Source organism: Nematostella vectensis, chromosome 4 (assembly GCF_932526225.1).
Source record: "Nematostella vectensis chromosome 4, jaNemVect1.1, whole genome shotgun sequence".
NCBI classification, from domain to species: Eukaryota; Metazoa; Cnidaria; class Anthozoa; order Actiniaria; family Edwardsiidae; genus Nematostella; species Nematostella vectensis.
The window spans coordinates 4,314,484-4,334,904 of record NC_064037.1 but is presented as its reverse complement, the minus strand read 5'-3'; the positions used below and the strand labels follow the sequence as shown (position 1 = coordinate 4,334,904).

At 41.1% G+C, this 20,421-nt stretch overlaps 2 protein-coding genes across 3 annotated transcripts; one reads left to right on the top strand and one right to left on the bottom strand.

Annotated features, from left to right (window-relative positions):
• The first annotated feature begins 278 nt into the window (after positions 1-278).
• LOC116618655 (SWI/SNF-related matrix-associated actin-dependent regulator of chromatin subfamily B member 1) lies at positions 279-9,625 on the top strand. 2 transcript variants are annotated; one of them, XM_032382620.2, is made up of 5 exons: positions 279-841; positions 4,441-4,568; positions 5,040-5,212; positions 8,431-8,753; positions 9,242-9,625. In XM_032382620.2, exons 1-5 carry the CDS (start codon positions 303-305, stop codon positions 9,279-9,281), a joined length of 1,203 nt encoding a protein of 400 aa, XP_032238511.2. In that variant the 5' UTR covers positions 279-302; the 3' UTR covers positions 9,282-9,625. The 2 variants fall into 2 exon arrangements, with proteins under 2 accessions (XP_032238511.2, XP_032238512.2); XM_032382621.2 differs by lacking the exon at positions 279-841 and adding an exon at positions 1,385-1,873.
• Positions 9,626-10,695: 1,070 nt separating this feature from the next.
• Positions 10,696-20,363, bottom strand: LOC116618654 (alpha-N-acetyl-neuraminyl-2,3-beta-galactosyl-1,3-N-acetyl-galactosaminide alpha-2,6-sialyltransferase). The gene is made up of 5 exons (XM_032382619.2): positions 20,235-20,363; positions 14,274-14,373; positions 13,161-14,036; positions 12,873-12,992; positions 10,696-11,724 (listed from the first exon to the last, which is right to left on the bottom strand). The coding sequence occupies exons 1-5, from the start codon at positions 20,260-20,262 to the stop codon at positions 11,565-11,567; spliced, it is 1,284 nt and encodes a 427-aa protein (XP_032238510.1). The 5' UTR covers positions 20,263-20,363; the 3' UTR covers positions 10,696-11,564.
• Positions 20,364-20,421: the final 58 nt, after the last annotated feature.

Here is a 20,421-nt window from a genome sequence, read left to right as displayed (position 1 = left end):
TCCTATCCTTTGTGACGTATTAGAGACAATACTATTTGCGCGCGCTCCAATTTTTAAAACCATAATACTGGATACAAAATGCTTTAAAATTTGGTAATATAATTTATCAGGGCTCAGGCTACAACTTGAAGCGAACGTAATGGCATTATTAAATATTATGTATTATTAAATATGAAACTCAAACGACTAATTTTTTCATTGTTTTTTCAGTGGGAATTTGATTCTATTCCATGCGTTCCGCAGTCCCTTCATTCGCACTCGCAGAGAATCATGGTATATCGCCACATTTCCATTCATTCAACATGGAGACTGAAAGTGCAGAACCATTTATTTTCAACGGCAAAAAGCCAGAAATATTCCAGCTTGAGCCAACAGGCGAATTTTATATGATTGGTAGCGAGGTTGGGCATTATTTGGGGCTTATGAAAGGAGCTTTATACAAGCGTTTTCCTTCTCTGTGGCGACGAATTCCAACACTAGAAGAACGGAAAATCATCCTCTCACTGGACATCGGTTACACGAGTTTGTCCAATTCAAACATCATGTTAGTGAAAGCCTCTGAAGTAGATGAAATAATTAAAGGGGCAGGAACTAAATACAGGGACAGGCTCCCAGATTCGCCGGCTTTGGCTGTTCAAAGAGGTTTTTCTACTGGGAAACGGACAAATCAGAGCTTAGCGAGTCGATTTCAGGTGTCGTCGTTTTCACGCGAAACTATCCATTCTTCTGTGCAGCACTTGAACGCAGTTTCGTACCAGTCTAGAATACAACAGATTTCAGCTGGTAAGAAGTACAGTGTAACGGAGAGGGAGAAACTCAGAAGGAAGATTCTTCCAATAAGGTAAAGAAAAATATTATGGTTTTGCTATTTGTTTTTAACTGAAACTCAAAAATTTCTATAAACAACACCGCGAAACTAAATAAAAAAAACCAAACTTATCTCAAGCCGTAGAGTTGAGCTCTCTGTGATCAAGTAGGCAAGCATTGTCTACTCAAAACTCTTTATCGAGAAATATCATAATTGCGTTTTTGTTTGGAAAAACAGTACCTAAATACCCTAAAAAAAGTTCTGGGGGCGTTGATTTTAAACCAATTTGTGATAGAGAAATATCCTGGGGAGATTTTTTTACATTTTAGAACTTATAAAAACACATGGCTCCTGTCTATCCCTTTATGAGCAAACGGAGAAATTTTCATCAAAGGTGCGAGATATCTGTACAAGAAGTCGAGCATGCAGGAACCACATGCGAGCATTTTGCATTTACATTTATTAGTATTTTGGAGAGCAGATCCACATTTTTTACCGGTAAAATGGTACCATTTTTACGCCGACTCTTACACGGTCACGAAGACTGGTGACGGGTCTATTTGCATTGCATGCTGGGATAGTCTTCATTCAGAAATCCAAGATGGCGGTTCGAACATACGGACAAAAACCGAAGTCCTTTCAACTCGAAGATGGCGGCGAATTCTACATGATCGGGTCTGAAGTAGGAAACTTTCTTCGCATGTTTAGAGGATCACTTTATAAGAAGTATCCTTCATTATGGCGACGTCTGGCAACATTAGACGAACGTAAAAAGATTGTTTCGCTCGGCTTTGGCCACAACAACTTGGCGACTAATGTTACTTTACTACGCGCTCTCGAGGTTGAAGAGATTTTAGAAGGCAATGATGACAAATACAAGATCTCATTAGAAGCCCAAGAGTCTAGTAGACAAGCTGCGAGCGGAAAGTCTAAGCGTAGCAGCACGGCGTGGACGCCACAGACATTGTTCCCAAGCAGCTCGTTTCACTTTGACGCCGTACCGTGCTCAACGCCGGTGAACAGGAATCGTTTGGGGCCAAAGAGAATACGAACGTTTCCCACATGGTAATTTGTACTGTAAAGGGGGGGGGGGTATACACAAACATTCCCTTTTTGGTAAAAATTGTTGTGTTGGTGGGGGGGGGGGAGGGTATACACAAACATTCCTGATCTGAACTGCTTATGCAAGTTTATGGGAAGGAGGGCAGTACAAACATCCCCATAAAATTGTTGTGTAAGTAGGGGGGGTATACATAGACATTCCTGATCTGAACTGCTTATGTGAAAGAGGCAGTACAAACCTTTTTCCATAAAATTGTTGTGTAAGTAGGGGGGGGGTATACACAAACATTCCCTTTTTGGTAAAATTGGTAAAAATTGTTGTGTTGGTGGGGGGGGGGGGGGGGGTATACACAAACATTCCCTTTTTGGTAAAATTGGTAAAAATTGTTGTGTTGGTGGGGGGGGGGGGGGGGTATACACAAACATTCCTGATCTGAACTGCTTATGGGAAAAGAGGCAGTACAAACATTTTCCATAAAATTGTTGTGTAAGTAGGGGGGTATACATAGACATTCCCCCGCCGCCACCACCATAACATTGTTTGTCTAGGAAGGGGGTGGGGGTGTTACACACAAATACCCCCACAATTTTATTGTTCTGCCTATGGAGTGGGGGGGGGGGGTGTTGTACACAAAGATTTCTTTTGTGGATTATACTACAGCAGAGAGGTGGGTAGCTGCATAGGATGTATTACTTGAGGGTAGGTTATAATAATCTCTTGGTAATCTCCATGGTGTAATGTCAGTGACCCAAGTTATGGGTAGCAAGGCATGTAACTCACACAGGGTCTTTCTAAACAGTACAAAACCAGTAAGTTTTTTTCTATTACAGTAGACTTGGAACAACGAAACAAGAAGGTTTCTAATTGTTTTGTTGACTTTTCTGTCATAGCCATGTGCATACTAATTTTACTGTTTGTAAAGTGGGATATCTAGATAGTGGCCATAAAACTAGCAAAAAAGAGCTTCCATTTGATAAACATAAAGCTAAAAATGACCACTTTGCCAATATTGACCTTTACTGTAGGTTTGACTTGCATTTTAGGGGGTGTGAATAGGGGTGCGTAAATCCGCCGATCCACTACATTTTCGGGGCAAATCTGTGGATCCTCAGATATTTTTAGATCCGCATGGTTTGACAGATAAACAATTGCATCGATTAAAATTCATTTAAAATCCAAAATTTGACCGTCAAAGCAGTCAAAATCCGAAATTCGCGCCCAAATTGTCAATAGATCTGTGATCCGCCGTATTTCCAAAATCTGCCAAAACGCTGAAACAATCATCAAAATCCTTAATCTGTGAGCATTTCAGGGCCGAATCTGCCGATCCTCGAACCTATTCACCCCCCCCCCCCATTTTACTGTAGATGATTTTGTAGGCTATCTATAAGACTCATCAAATTTATATTTCAGTGGAAACAAATACTGCTTCAATTAGTGTGAGATTCAATCAATCTCACCATAAAAACATTTTATTGCTAAATAAAAACTAATTCAGGTTTGGAAAGCTGTTTAATCCTTTTTTATGTTACTTTTTAAGTTGACATGGCTTTCACAGACCAGGATTTGTCCATTTATACGTCACCCATGAACCAATGCAGGTGACGATACATGGTTTCTTGAGTGCAACTTTATTTGAAATAGGTATATAGTTTTCCATGTGTCTTTGTGTTTCAAAAACCCATGGAATATTATAGAGTTTTGACTGTATGATCTACAGTAAAACTTTTGCAACATTTACCGCAGCAAAATCGTTGCAACCATGTCCAAAATTTTTTCAGTAAGGTTATATTCATAAAACCTTGTGTAAGAGGTCAATGTACATAGAAGTGATTTGATTTACAGTATAAGTAGTATATCAAGAAAAGTCTGTTTGATGTTCAGTTTGCACTCACAAAACAACAAACTTTACTAACTGAATGATTTGAACTTCAATCACAACCACAGACAAAAGCTCAAATGTGTAGGCCTGTGACTCAAGCTAGAAAGACTTCAGAAATAGAAAAAGTTAGCACTAAAACATTTTCCTAAGTATCCTAGTATCACGAAACTAAAAAACTGTTGATGACTTTTAAATATGAGTCGAATTTAGGAAACCATTTAGGATTAACCATTTCTTTAAATGCTGATCAGATCATTATATTTTTAGCTATATAGTGATCATGACATGAAGATTTTTTCCATGTGTCTAAGTGATTAAAAAAACATGGAATCTTATAGAGTTTTGACTGTAAATATCATTATATTTTCTAGCTGCTGTACTTTTCATAGTTCCATTTGGTGTGCATACATCTTAACTGTGGTAAAATCAGGGTTTTGAAAGGCGGCTGAAAACCACAGCTAATTACTGTACTTTTTGCTGAGGTTAGAGCGTCCGGCCGCAGAGGTTTGACTGCAGTTACCATGTTTTTTACTGTGGTTACCACAGCCCAATGTTGCAATAATTTCGGTCATCACTGTACGATGATCATGACAGGGAAATTTTTTCCCATTTGTCGTTGTGATTTAAAAATCCATGGAATATTATAGAGTTTTGGCTGTATGGACTAAATATCATTATATTTGCCAGCTATGATGATCATGACATGGGTGCTATACACGAAGCTGCTGCCCAGCCAGAGGTTTTGGTCCCTATACGTCTGGATGTAGATATAGAAGGACAAAAACTCAGAGATACTTTCACTTGGAACAAAAATGGTGAGTAAAACATTTACAGTATTCTACTTCTTTTAATCAACATTGGTCTTTTATCAATAGTGACAAGGGAAGATTGTTTTGTATGTACTCTATTTGCATTATAACAATACAGTTACCTTAATGAAGTAATGACATTCAAATCAATCAAATAAGTTGACTTGTGGATAGCTAATTTTCCAACCAAACAGAAATTGGTCAGTCAGAGACCTACATTTTTTGTTCACTATTGCTCTGGGCTGGAATTTATTTAGCCTATAAAATATGTTCTTATATACTGTATCACCCTTTTACTGTACATTTACAGGGAACAAGTAGCCCCTTAAGTAAAGATAACAACACTTTATTTTTGATTTTACACCCCCTATAAAACCGAATCAGCCTTATTCCCCAAAATGGGTGTTCTTGTATACAGGGTTTTGCTATACAAACACCATGTTACCTGATCTACTGTATGATTCCCGTATTACATAGAGACACAGATAGCACCAGAGACGTTTGCTGAAGTCCTCTGTGATGACCTTGACCTCCCTCCCAGCTCGTTCGTCCCTGCCATCGCCCAGGCTATTAGGCAACAGGTCAAGCAGTATGACGTGGAGCCGGAGATCGCACTGACAGAGCAGAAAGACCAGAGAATCATCATTAAGGTAAAGTCCCTATTTACAGCAAGCTTTTAGGTCACTTTAAAGAACATTGATCAACTGTACTCCTTGTTATTGTTTACATTTGAAAATAATAACTACTTATTAACCAAGTGCGAGAAAAATCAGACCAGGCAATGCAGTGCAGAAAAGACCAAGGTCTGATGTTTCTTTGTACAGACCGAGCAAATGAGGTTAAGGAGGCTCGTTAGTAATTCTTTGTAGCATTTTTTTTTATTATTTAACACGTGCAAATGTCTCCAAAGTCCACAACAGGAATAATTAGAGGGTTTCCATTGATCATGCAAGTTTTTTTGGCTCGGGTTAGAGAACGGATTAAAACCACTTAATTCTCGATGTTGTATTTCGGGATAGGGACAGAAGTTGGTGAGTTACTGTATTGTAGGGGTGAGTTACTGTATTGTAGGGGTGAGTTACTGTATTGTAGGGGTGAGTTACTGTATTGTAGGGGTGAGTTACTGTATTGTAGGGGTGAGTTACTGTATTGTAGGGGTGAGTTACTGTGTTGTAGGGGTGAGTTACTGTATTGTAGGGGTGAGTTACTGTATTGTAGGGGTGAGTTACTGTGTTGTAGGGGTGAGTTACTGTATTGTAGGGGTGAGTTACTGTGTTGTAGGGGTGAGTTACTGTATTGTAGGGGTGAGTTACTGTATTGTAGGGGTGAGTTACTGTGTTGTAGGGGTGAGTTACTGTATTGTAGGGGTGAGTTACTGTGTTGTAGGGGTGAGTTACTGTATTGTAGGGGTGAGTTACTGTATTGTAGGGGTGAGTTACTGTATTGTAGGGGTGAGTTACTGTATTGTAGGGGTGAGTTACTGTATTGTAGGGGTGAGTTACTGTATTGTAGGGGTGAGTTACTGTATTGTAGGGGTGAGTTACTGTGTTGTAGGGGTGAGTTACTGTATTGTAGGGGTGAGTTACTGTATTGTAGGGGTGAGTTACTGTATTGTAGGGGTGAGTTACTGTGTTGTAGGGGTGAGTTACTGTGTTGTAGGGGTGAGTTACTGTATTGTAGGGGTGAGTTACTGTGTTGTAGGGGTGAGTTACTGTGTTGTAGGGGTGAGTTACTGTATTGTAGGGGTGAGTTACTGTATTGTAGGGGCGAGTTACTGTATTGTAGGGGTGAGTTACTGTATTGTAGGGGTGAGTTACTGTGTTGTAGGGGTGAGTTACTGTATTGTAGGGGTGAGTTACTGTATTGTAGGGGTGAGTTACTGTATTGTAGGGGTGAGTTACTGTATTGTAGGGGTGAGTTACTGTGTTGTAGGGGTGAGTTACTGTATTGTAGGGGTGAGTTACTGTATTGTAGGGGTGAGTTACTGTATTGTAGGGGTGAGTAACAGTATTGTAGGGTCCCCTAAGCTCCACTAAAACGAGCAAGCACAAAATTGCTTATTTGTCAATTTTTAATCAAAGACATTGAATTTTAAAGAGGATTCGAAATCTAAATAATAATTGTACGAATCCGCTCTTTGGTTATGTCTAATCGAAATAATCTATACCCCTGTCCTTTGGGTCCATATGAATACAACCGCTGAGCTTTCATGGGCTGAAGACAACAAAGGTGTATATGCTTTCTCTAAAACAAATTGAAGGATAACGCAACGTTGCCCGAAGCAAAGCTAGAAAATGGAGTATACGGACAAAAAAAAAATTACGTAGTCATTTTAGGCTTGGCAATCAATACGCAGGCTTCCCACGCGCGATGACCACAAAAATTCGCATAGTTATTCCATTTTCAATACCATTTTCAAGTCCGCGGAGCTGGCCCGGCTATAAACAGACTACCCCCTCCCCCCCTACCACAAGATTATGTACAGTAGTCTCTTGCCAATGACGTCATGCCCACAGGTCTTGCGTCATTACTAGCAGGGCTTTGTTAGTCCGGTATTAGCTCCGTGTAGTAGTTTCCGCTCGAGTAACACGCAAGCGTTCGTTCCACCATGTGTTGCTCGAAAAAATTCAAAATCCCAAAGCTCGCTCTTCACCGATTAAAGGAAACAGTTATCGACAAAAATGGGAATGAAATCAACCGATTGTATAACCCAGAAAGCCTTCCGTCCCCACGCGCCGTGAAAGTCAAGTCCGAATACAGTCGCGGACTGGGAAGAAAACTCCCAGTGATGGAGCAAGAGGAGTATAGAGATGTAGCGCTGTTCATGATCGAGTATTCCCCGAACAAGATCTCTCGTCTGATGCAAGCCATGTGGGACGAGAGCTGTCGCCAAAAGACTAATCACCTCACACCCGGTTACAAGCCGCGCGAAGAACGCCCCATTTCATCCTCTAAGAACAAGGACATTCGAGTGCTCCAAGATCATGGTGTCGTGAAAAAGTCTCCTCCGGTGTCAAGCGACTGCAAGTAGAAAACGGCCTCACAGCCGAGCCCACGAGAGATGGCAAAGAGCCGAGAGCGGAGTCGTTCCCTAAGGCCAGAGAAAAAGTACCCTTCACCACTGCCTTCTGTTGCCGAAGATTCGGAGATCAGCGCGGGTGACCTGTGGAAACAAGACGTATCTACTATGGCCGGGACTTTTTACATCCGAAAGAGGTCGCAGACATTGAAGTGTAAATATACTCAAGATAAGGAAATATTGGAAGTCGTAGGGAACGCCACCCTGGGTGCCAAAGGCTCTGACCCTGTACACCAGTCTTGACTATGTCGTACGTCGGAAGTCAGCAGTCGTCGATCAAATAGTAGAAAAATACTCCATAACGCACACAAATCCACAGACAGCCTTTTCATCTCAGATACCGGAGAAGATTTCATTTTCAGATTTGTAACGTCTCTTTCATTCTTGAAATAGATTTTGTTTTGACGTAAGAATTGTATTATTTTTGGTAAACAGAGCTTTAGCAGGCCTGACAATGTTTGGGGGTGGGTGGGGTGGGCATAAAGATACAAATATTGGGGGCACAGCCACGCCCCTACTGGTCATCTCCTTATAATTTATGTAAATATTGGCGAGGCACGTGCCTCCAGCGAACTGCTACGGCCCTGCTATACAACAAAACAGCTCATGGCTCAGCAACAAAACAGCTCATGGCTCAGCTATTTTAAAAGTGTATAATATGGGTAGTTGTGGTAAATATTGGTATTATCTATTATCTGTGAATATTGGTATTATCTATATCAGAATCAATGAAACCTTGCCCCTAAATATGGTCTTGTGAGTTTTGCTCAACACTATGCTTTTTTGCAGCTAAACATCCATGTTGGTAATATCTCCCTTGTGGATCAATTCGAGTGGGACTTATCAGAGCCCCAAAATAGTCCCGAGCAATTCGCGTTATCACTGTGTTCGGATCTGGGCCTAGGCGGAGAGTTCGTGACTGCAGTTGCATACAGCATTCGAGGTCAACTCAGCTGGCATCAGAAGACGTACGCATTCAGCGAGGCTCCCCTACCCAAGGTTGATAACCCTGTGCGGTCTGGCCCAGATATTGATAACTGGGGGCCGTACCTTGAGACGCTGACAGACGCAGAGATGGAGAAGAAGCTGAGAGACCAAGACAGAAACACAAGGTAGGTAGACATTCATTCTAGACCTGGGACTATTTTTGCGCTCGACTCGAGCCAGAATGTCAAGTGCAAAGAGAGTCCCAGGTCTGGACTAGTAGACTCTCTACAATAACATGGAACCGCATGTAATATTGGCCTATAGCTGTTGTGGTGTCCCTGACATTGGTCGTGTATATTCGTAATTTTTTTATTCATGTTTAGTGGCAAAGCTAATAACATAAAATAAATAGAAATAAACATACACTCAGAGATTTAAGGGTAGATACTTTCCAGGAAAATACACCCAGAGGATGTTAGTGTTGTTTTAATGGTCTTTATGGTTTTCTCGGAGGCTCAATGGAATTCAATGCATTTAAGACGGTTTGCCAAATGGGAATTTAAATAAGGAAAAACAGAATTTATACTTAGTATAGTACATTTATTGCGTGGCATAGTTCCGTTACCATTTATGCACACTTGTTGTTAAACTCGATTTATTCATCTATTTTCAGGCGAATGCGTCGACTGGCCAACACAGCCCCTGTCTATTGAAACAAATACCCATAGAGTAGTGTAAATAGCTGTAGAAACTATAGTCTTATATGTTATGTAGTATCCCATCTCCAACGAGTCAAGCCAACTGGAAAAGTGAAGGTGAGGAAGTAAGGAGGTTAAGGGGTTGTTTGGGGTGTTTGGAAGAACCACCCAACTCGACTGGAAGGTCCGCTCAAATAAAAGCGAAGTACTGTGAACTAGGCGGAGACCGTTTTTCTTAATTACTAAAGTCCCACCCCTTCCTCTTTGAAAGTCAAAAACAATTTATGTTCACATGATACAGGATTCGTAAGTTAAGTTTGATATCGATTCGATCTGAAATAAAATCGGAAATAAATGTTTTCTACAGTTCCTTGTTCTCTACCTTTTACAAGCTTATACTGAGGGTTTATCTTATCGCCCGTGATTTGTGTGAATTCTTTGTCCAAAATTTCCTCCCCCCCTTACATTGCGCCTTAATGAACGTTCACAAAATCAGCGCGTAATTCGAGGGTTACCCTAATCTTATCCTAAGATCTTGAAGAATTTAACCTTTTCCCGTGAAATGTTGCGCGCATGCGAAGTCAGAAAAGCACATTTTTGTTGTTGATGTGAAAAGAGAGTTCTATTTGCCGAGGTTTAACGAGCATCAGGAGCGTCAGAAAACGTAAAATGGAAGCAAAGTGACATATTCTAGAGCCCAGGCAGCAATTTTGAGTTCATCAGGCTGTTCGTTTAGAGAAATAGCACGTATAGCTAAAATTATCCAAAGGTCGGAGCAAGAATTGGTGTTCACTGTACAATTTTGTTGACAAATCCAGGTTGGTGGGCCCAGCAGTTCTCACAAAAGTCCAAAATAAAGTCCAAAATACAATTATCAAAGCAATATACAAGCGAGAATATTCGAGAAATTCCCATCCCCAAGATCAGGTACTAAAGCAAGGGTGTTCTGTGCGAATCGAAACAATACATTCATACAAAACTCCTGTTCACAAAGCTAAAGTTACTTATCAAGTGTTACCAGCAAATCTAGCCAATTTTTATAGAAAGGGACGAATGACCAGCCAATTAACCTAACCATGAACCGATATAAAGTGTTTAGAGGAAAAGTCAAGATACAGTGAACCATCGCCCACGACAATAACATAACTAATGAGATTTCTCCGTTCTTGGTAAAATGTATCAGCAGATATATTACATGGACTTTCGTCAAGCGCATAAAAATTATAATAAAGAACAAAGGCGGCCACTCTGGCTATTGATTTTTCGTATTCACAGACTACAATAAATTATATTTATTATATGCAACACTTGTCATGTGCTGTTTTGTAGGACTTGTTTTTTTTTTTTTACTCAATTAAAAAAGTTCACGAACTTTTGATCCACCCTGTAGACGCCTGGGCGTGTATAATAAAAACACAAGACACTTTCGTAACTTGCAGTGACCAGCACTGCGCTTTCCAGTTTATTCTCTCGGCGGACCGTCAATAATAAATAAAAATAGAAATTTACATGTAACAAAAGCCCCAGTTCTTATTGCCCGCCTATATACATTTCATATTGTATTTGTTGTGTTTGGTGCCTAGTGTAGACGCCGTTCTTTTCGATTAGAATGAGCGAAGTAGATTTTTTCATCTTCAATTGGAACGTCATTTGAAAAAAATGGCGCCTAAAGTAGGCTTGCGTTTTTCGATAGCTGCACGATATATACATACAATATGTTGCCCACATGCTAAACAACGATGTACCGGCAATATTGTATCGTGATGTGTGGAATTGCTAGATCTATGAAGAATGTTTGAGACTTGAATGAGAGAAGCACTCAGAAAAGGGCCGTAATCCATGAACACGTTAGACCCCGCTGCACCTCTGTCGTATTGCCTTCGGCAATCCGTCGGGGCAATGTTCGGGTAATCAGCGTTTGAAGTATCGCCACTGGTAGCCATTTAGAACCATATCCGGAAACCAATTGTTAAACAAGCGTTCGTGCGTCATACCTCCATCTGACCCTAAGCCCAAGTGATAATTATTCTTGAATTGTAAATTAATGCCATACCAGATAGATGTCTGATTACTTCACGGAAGTGTTAATAGCATATCAGATGAATGTTGGATTACTTCACGTACACAATAATATGAGGGAAAGTCTTAATATCATCATCTGAACGCAAAATGTAGTTTGTGTGTGGACTACTGCAGTGTAGTACCCATTTGGTATATAAACAATTTCAGTAATAAAGGGCCACGCCCATCAGATGATATGCGATTCCATATGTAGACAGCATAGTATTAAGCTGTCATTCAAGGGTATAGGAACTCAAGGTCGTACTTGTCAACCCAGTCGTCATACACTCTCTCTTCGAGTCTGTAGCGACGAATGTCGCGTAAGACTTTCTCTCGGTGACCGTCGCAGTCGATTTTCACGTGGGATTGCCAGTAGCTTTTTCTGAACGACGGACCGCTGCAGAGAAATGAATGCTTAAATCGTGTGATAACCGCCGTTTTGTGTCTTGACCGTGCATGTCGTGTCGTTTTTTGTCGTAGCCAAGCGTGTCGTGTCGTTTTGTATTGCATGTCGTGTCGTTTTGAATCGTAGCCGTGCGTGACGTGTCGTTTTGTATCGTAGCCGAGCGTGACGTGTCGTTTTGTAATGCATGTCGTGTCGTTTTGTATCGTAGTCGTGCGTGTCGTGCCGTTTTGTATCGTAGCCGTGCGTGACATGTCGTTTTGTATCGTAGCCGTGCGTGTCGTGTCGTTTTGTATCGTAGCCGAGCGTGTCGTGTCGTTTTGTATCGTAGCCGTGAGTGTCGTGTTGTTTTGTACCGTAGCCAAGCGTGTCGTGTCGTTTTGTATCGTATTCTAAAGTTATGTTGTGTTGAGGATTCTCGTCGTGAGGGTGCGCGTGTAAGCCGGGCTGTGAAGTCGTGTCGTGAGGGTGCGTGTCGTTTTCTGTTGTGTCGTGAGGTTGCGTGTCGTTTTCTGTTGTGTCGTGAGGGCGCGTGTCGTTTCCTGTTGTGTCGTGAAGGTGCGTGTCGTTTCCTGTTGTGTCGTGAGGGCGCGTTTTGTTTCCTGTTGTGTCGTGAAGTTGCGTGTCGTTTCCTGTTGTGTCGTGAGGGTGCGTGTCGTTTTCTGTTGTGTCGTGAAGGTACGTGTCGTTTCCTGTTGTGTCGTGAGGGTGCGTGTCGTTTTCTGTTGTATCGTGAAGGTGCGTGTCGTGACGAGTTGTCTCGTGGGTATGCATGTCGTGAAGGTGCGTGTCGTGGCGAGTTGTCTCGTGGGTATGCGTGTCGTAAAGGTGCGTGTCGTGGCGAGTTGTCTCGTGGGTATGCGTGTCGTGAAGGTGCGTGTCGTGGCGAGTTGTCTCGTGGGTATGCGTGTCGTGAAGGTGCGTGTCGTGGCGAGTTGTCTCGTGGGTATGCGTGTCGTGAAGGTGCGTGTCGTGGCGAGTTGTCTCGTGGGTATGCGTGTCGTGAAGGTGCGTGTCGTGGCGAGTTGTCTCGTGGGGATGCGTGTCGTGAAGGTGCGTGTCGTGGCGAGGTGTCTCGTGGGTATGCGTGTCGTGAAGGTGCGTGTGGGTATGCGTGCTATATCTTGTCGTGTCGTACTTACCTTAGACACGGGTGATTGCGCTCAGTGCCGAAGACCCGCATTTTACCGCACACTCTGTGCATCACATTCATCGCATGGAACCGTGGGGAGAGTCTGCTCACCACAGAGCTTGTAACATCGCTGAAACATGCAAATTATTTGTATTGGACAGAATATCAAATAATAAAACAAATAGCTCAGTGCATCTGAAAACCTTCAGCAAGAAACAAGTGCATACCAAGTACTAGGCGTTCGTCAATAAAACCTATTTGAGAACCCCAGCCTACATGTACCTCATTTACGGCTTACCTCTCTTTAGCAGTCTTTTTTATGTCTCCCGTGCGTAAGTTGGCATCGTAGGCTTTAGTATATCTGACAAATTTGTCCCCAAGATATTCCCCAGAAACTTTTTGAAACATCTTGAAAAACGTGCAATTCCGGCAAAGCGCATTCCGTGGCCCATAAAGCACAAGATAACTGAGGTCCCGCATTTCTTCCGGCTCACGCCACACGTAATGTAATAGCTCCCCCAGTTGTTCTTGGGACACTATTCTGACCGTTGTTTTGCCCCCAACATCCAACTCAAAGCCTGCTGTCGGAGCCGTATTTAGCCGTATGACACAATCGCTGGAATCGATAACTGATCCTGCGTTACTCCCTAGGAGGTCAGCGGAGTTCGTCACCAGTGCGCATGTGCGACACTTGATGTTTAGGTCGATGGGGATTCTGGGATTCATTGCCAGAACGAAGTCAGTGTTGAGTTTTGGTTGGACAGTCAATGGGACGTTGTCTATTCTCTCCTCTCTGTGAGTATGGTGTCCTTGTTTGCTTACAGTAGGTTTATACCGATTTTCAGGATTCTGTTGATGTGTTGTTTGAATCTTATTCACTTTTTTCGTGGCGGTAAGTTGTGGTGATTTCGTCGTTAAGATGTGGGAAGCACTAGTCTTACTTTGCTCTCCGTTCAGTGCCTGGGATTCCCTTGTCGTCATTGGCTGAGTCGTTGTCATGGTGACGTCTGTGAACGTGCGTTTGTCGACAAAGGCTGCCTCCTGCTCTGCGGATTTTCTCGCCGAGTGAAAGGTGAGGCTGAAGAAGAGGATGATTGCGACGAGGGTTATCCCCGCGATCGTAACCTTCTTCACCTTGCTGACGGAGACCTGATGGTAACTCACGCCAAGCAATCTGATAGACAGTAGCAACAGGAGGGTCAGTAGGGCTGCATCTCTGTTATGAAATGCCCGATCCAGTCAACAGTATAACAGCCAGCGATGAAGTGAGCATATTTTTATTCGAGGGCCGAACATTTTACTTAAATGTGGGTCTCAATATTTTTAATCTTTCGAAAACATATCCTCCCATGTCTTGCCCCCCTATGTCCTATTCCCCGTGCCCAGACCCGCGGGAGTACGTGCTACATACCGTTGCACGTGTAGGTCCATTGTGGAACTGAATCCGTGCTCCAACTTCTTGTCTTTGGTCAGCATCTCCTCTAGCGCGTCATCATCACTTGCAACCCCAGCTAAAACACGGCACAGAAGTCAGCATAACATTATTGTCACCATCATAATCATCATTGTCATCACCACCATCATCATTATTTGTCATTACTATCATTGTCATCACCATCATCATCATGGAATTTAAGCAACGACGACGGCAACGCGGACGCCGACGCCAGAAAACAATGGAATTTGATTCAGAAATCAATAGCAGCACGTGGAAATGCGTTCTGTCTGATACATTTAAGCCGTTTTCCGTAAAACCACGGACGTGAACACTCCAAGTTTCACGGTCAATTGAAGCCGCGGACGTTTGCACTGTTAATCCCACTAACTACGTTCCCACTAACTGCTGTAGAAATAATTTTCTTATTCTATTTTTATCTGTCTCTAACTATAATGTTTTGCTTATTCCATTGCAATTAAATTATTATTGATCGCTGCGCGCGAAAACGTATTTTTTGATCGCGTTGTCCTAGCCGTCGTCGTCATCATCACCACCAATATAAACGTCATAACCACTATCATTTTTGTAATCGTCATCACCACCATCATCATTGTAATCATCGTCACCACCACCACTATAATCGTCATCACCACCATTATAATCATCGTCACTACCATCATCTTTGTAATCATCGTCACCAACACCACTATAATCGTCATCACACCACCATCATCATTATAATCATCGTCATCACCATTATAATAATCGTCACCACCATTATTATAATCATCGTCATCACCACCACTATAATCGTCATCACACCACCATCATCTTCATTACCATCATCGTCACCATCTTTGTAATCATCATCATCACCACCATCACCATTGTAATCATCATCACCACCACCATCATCATTGTAATCATCATCATCATTGTAATCATCATCACCACCACCATCATCATTGTAATCATCATCACCACCACCATCATCATCATCACCACCATCACCATTGTAATCATCATCACCACCACCATCATCATTGTAATTATCATCATCATTACCATCATCATTGTAATCATCATCACCACCACCATCATCATTGTAATCATCATCACCACCACCATCATCATCATCACCACCATCATCATTGGAATCATCATCACCACCACCATCATCATTGTAGTCATCATCACCACCATCATCATTGTAATCATTGTCATCACTATAATCGTCATCACAGTGTCGTCACGCCTATAGGGGCCAGGTGGGGGAAGGGGAGGCGCCCCCAGTTGTTTTCTAGAATTTTCAGTAAATGACCAGTAGGTGGGGGGCGGGTCTGTGCCCCCAGATTTCCTTGTATCGCGCCGCCCCCATGTTTATCGATTTCCGTTACAGCCATCATCAGTATCATTAACCGTCATCGTTGTCGTTGCCATCACCAGCAACCTTATTGTGATCACCGTTATCAACACCACCATCATCATTGTCATCATCATCACCATCATCGTTGACATTATCATCATCACTGTCATCTACACCACCGTCATCATCTCATTGTCATCAACACCACCGTCATCATCATCATTGCATCAACACCACCGTCATCATTGTCATCATCATCACCATTATCGTTGTTATCACAATTGTCATCATCTTCACCATCATCGTTGTCATTGTCATCAACACCACCATCATCATCATCATTGTCATCAACACCACCGTCATCATTGTCATCATCATCACCATTATCGTTGTTATCACAATTGTCATCATCTTCACAATCATCGTTGTCATTGTCATCAACACCACCATCATCATCATTGTCATCAACACCACCGTCATCATTGTCATCATTATCACCATTATCGTTGTTATCACAATTGTCATCATCATCACCATCATCGTTGACATTATCATCATCACTGTCATCTACACCACCGTCATCATCATCATTGTCATCAACACCACCGTCATCATCATCATCGTCATCAACACCACCGTCATTATTGTCGTTATCATCACCATTATCGTTGTTATCACAATTGTCATCATCTTCACAATCATCGTTGTCATTGTCATCAACACCACCGTCATCATCATTGTCATCAACACCACCATCATCATTGTCGTTATCATCATTGTCATCAACACCACCGTCATCATTGTCGTTATCATCATTGTCATCAACACCACCGTCATCATTGTCGTTATCATCATTGTCATCAACACCACCGCCATCATTGTCATCACCATCATTGTCGTCAACACCACCGTCATCATTGTCATCATCAACATTGTCATCAACACCACCTTCATCATTGTCATCGTCATCATTGTCATCATCACCACCATCATCATTGTCATCAAAATCATCGCGCCACCCCAACTGTCGTCGCCATCCTCAACGTTATTATCACCATAATCACCATGATCTCTCAAAGCTATGACCGTAGTATGTTATGTGCCAACATGTGTAAACCCTTTAAATCCTAGATGACTTTGATATTGAGTAGTATACAGGTCTTTCTAAATGGCGGCACCTCACGGTCGGCCCTCGGTGACTGGTGACGAACTACATTCATAAAGGCCTCATTTCTGAAACAAACACCGTGAAAATCGCACGTGTGACACTGTCAAAGTTTTTATTGTTGAACAAAGAATTATAAAAGACGGACTTTGTGGCCTCGACTCCCTGTAGTTCGTCACCAGTTCCCAAGGGTACCTTGAGATGCCAAGCTCACGGGTGTTTGACAACTAAGCGACAAAATGCATTACTGTCAATCAGAAGCCGCAAAGTTTGTTTTTATTTGTCAACACTCTAGATTACTTTTAACCAATCACGCCGCGTGCCCGCAAAGTTTTGACCAATCAGAGATCACAAAAGGTATAACAGTGAGATGTCGTTGAGCATACTCATAGAATTTGAAAATAGAGTCGTAAATCACTACAATAATCCAAATCCGATTATTAACGGTCCTATGCTCCAAATTGTCATCACTGATAGTGATTAGACTAATAGTCAAGGGAAGTAACTACCTGTGCCGCTCAGTGAATAAAGCTTCAATACAGGGGTACCTTTATTAGCGCTAGAACCGTGAAAAAGGCCGCTTATCGGTTGGCCGCTTAATGAAGACGCAAATGTATACGTTTTCTTAGAATCACACTCGGTGACGAGTGAAAATGTATCACGTTTTCTTAGAGCAAATTTGGTGATGATTCTTAGAAAAGCTTCGCATTGTCAAGTTTTATTTAACCAGCTCACATTCCTAATTCCGATTTCATCCTGTTTTCCGTTTTGGCCAAATCCTCTCATTCAACCGTTTAAGCCCTGCAGGAATGCCTCGAAAAAGGTCTTACAAAAGCACTGACCTCACTGGACCCACATTTTTAACCATAAAGCCGTATTAATCAGACGCTAATACCCTTGATGGTATAATGGGGACCAAACAAATAATCAAACCAAAGAATCTGGATCAAATCATGCGGCTTGCGATGTTTTCATGCAAATCACCACAACCACACAACAACACGCCATTGGTTCCATCTGTCCTTCGGTGGTTTGGCGACCTCATTGACAAATGTCTGAAACTCATATCTAAAATGTTCTTTCACAATCTCTTTTTCTGCGTAGACAAATCATAAAGAAAATCATGGCGGTTTATTAGTGCTTCTTGCACTCAAATGAACATTCAACAGTGGCCAGATCCGCGGCATTTAGTCGTATTCTGATGACAATCTGTATATTCACGTAGGCGTTTTTCAATTCGCAGATCGTTCTATGATTAGACCAAGATTCTAGAAAACGCATTCGGAAAAAAATGACACTCGGTTATTAACGATGTAGATGGGTTGTTTCTTTGGTTGTTCGAAAGCCAATAAGTATTTTTTAATCATATACTACCATAAGTGACTAGCGAATATAATCTATATTAATATGATTATGTGTTTTTCATTCAGTCTTTCCAGTTACGTTATTACCGTAGGGGAATATACTATCTGATCTTTTCTCCCCATTAATTTGCGTAACAAAATACGGCACTTTTCATCAATAACGATTCTCGAAATAAAAACATTCGCTATTGCATTTTGTGGCTATTAACAAGTGAATATGAGGTATTCAGACTAATGGAAAATGATAGAGCAGAATCGTACGTATTATTTCATAAGTGCATGACGCGTCTTTCTTTTCCTATACCTTTCCTATACCATTTCCATTAGTTGTTGACAACGGTCAAAAACCCTCCATCAGCTAGAACTCAAAGTAGTGAAAGCTGGTTCCGAATTAGTGCCGAAATGCGGGGGCACGTTACAGAAGCGCTTGAAAATGCGACTTTCTCGTTACTAATTAACAAAACCTTTCGTCGTTTTGTCATGAATTTGAAGGAAAGATGACTGCTATTTTGGTGTCAGAATTTACATTTGTGTCTGCAAACGAAAAACTGCTGCAGCAGAAAACATGGGAATATTTTTTAGGGAAAATGCGTATGCAGTTTATAATATTTTTTAAATAAAAAAATACAGAGAAGAAAATACATGGTATATTGTGAATTTATATGCTATTTTCTCTAGGTTCAACACCTACTTTTTAAACTTCGATTTGAAAAAAAAATCTGCATGCTTTCTGGTATCGAGACACGACCAGAAACAAGTTTTAATGTGGTAAAAAATCGACTGATCTGTAAAGAAAATGAGAAAATTTGAGATCTGCATGGGAAGACAGTAGCCAGATTGAATTGGGTTTATCAAATGAACACAACATTTGCATCTCTTTCTTCTTCTTAATGTCATAATAAAAAGATCTAATAAAATTTGAAAGAGAAATGAACTGAAAGACAATTAACTAAATTGACATATTTAAGTTTTTTTTAAAGAAATATTAATGTAATTTGGCCTAGTAGTTAGTATACTGTGGTTGCATTATTTCTTAAATCAGAGTACAAAGGTGTTGTTTACTCAAAAATGACAAAGACATGAGCAGAAAATAAGATTCGTTGGAAGGTTCAAGCGGAAATTACGCACAGAGCTACAAAGAATTTACACAAACAGAGGAAACTTAAAGATAATAGGACAATTTATGTATTCTCGTAAAATATTCACATATTAAACTGGAGTTTTCAAACTTTACAAACTGCAAAATTTATAACTAATGATTCTGCTTGACTTGCATTTGAAAGGGTTAACTTTCTTTTTCGAAAGCAATGTCGCTTCAAATGTGCCTCGACAAATTGATTCTTTTCGCAGTGAGCGGTAAAATATCGTGCACAGTGTTTTAAAACTGCAACATATGCGCAGCTCCCAAGGTACTTACAAATTAACAAGATAAATGTTCCTTAAAAAATTGTCAAACTGTCAGAGGATCTTCAAGAAAAAAAAGCGTTCTAGATATTTGGATTTTTTTGGGGAAAAAGAAGCCAAGTTTAGTGCGCGCTTTGAGCGACTTTATTTTGTGGTGGATAAATGACAAATCAAATCGAGGAAAACACCGGCGTTCCTACCGCAGAAAAAATATATTCTAAATCATTCAAAACAAAGAGCAATTATTTACTACGGGGCGCTAAACACCAAAAAAGCTATCAGCGATATGTTTCTAGCCTGTTTTTTTTTAAGTTCGTGAAAATAAAATAAACTGATTTGCATTGCAATAATGTGAGGGTATTGAATTCAAATTTACTGATTCCTTCGGACACTTTGAAGCAATGGGAGATGCGTTTTAGAATCTTCTTAATATCGGCGTTTTAAAAAGAAATCTCACCTCGAAAATGGTAAATTATAAAGTCTCAAATTTTGGAGCAAAAAAACGACACTGCTCGAGAAAAAAAATATTTGTTTGAGAGTCGCATAATTGCGCACTAAAAAAGCGCGAAAACTCATGACTTGGAATTCCATAAATTTCATTAAAAAATCTATAAATTGGCAATAATATTACTAACCGTAATAAAGAGGAAGCGACGAAGGCATTGGGGAAAAACGCGAAGACCCCTGCTCGCGGGTCGGCTGACAGACCAAGTGTGTGTACAAACTCACAACAAATTTTCATCTAGCTCGGAAGTGCATTATTAATTTACATATTAACAAGAGGTTTAAAGCGGGGGCAGCTTCGTGCTTTATTCCATTCAC

Coding starts and splice junctions, on each gene's coding strand:
- LOC116618655 (XM_032382620.2), top strand. CDS start 303: ATGGAGACTGAAAGTGCAGAACCATTTATTTTCAACGGCAAAAAGCCA. Junction 4,569..5,039: donor TTTCACTTGGAACAAAAATG/GTGAGTAAAACA, acceptor CGTATTACATAG/AGACACAGATAGCACCAGAG. Junction 5,213..8,430: donor ACCAGAGAATCATCATTAAG/GTAAAGTCCCTA, acceptor GCTTTTTTGCAG/CTAAACATCCATGTTGGTAA.
- LOC116618654 (XM_032382619.2), bottom strand. CDS start 20,262: ATGCCTTCGTCGCTTCCTCTTTATTACG. Junction 14,037..14,273: donor ATGGACCTACACGTGCAACG/GTATGTAGCACG, acceptor ACTGTCTATCAG/ATTGCTTGGCGTGAGTTACC. Junction 12,993..13,160: donor AAAAAGACTGCTAAAGAGAG/GTAAGCCGTAAA, acceptor TGCATGTTTCAG/CGATGTTACAAGCTCTGTGG.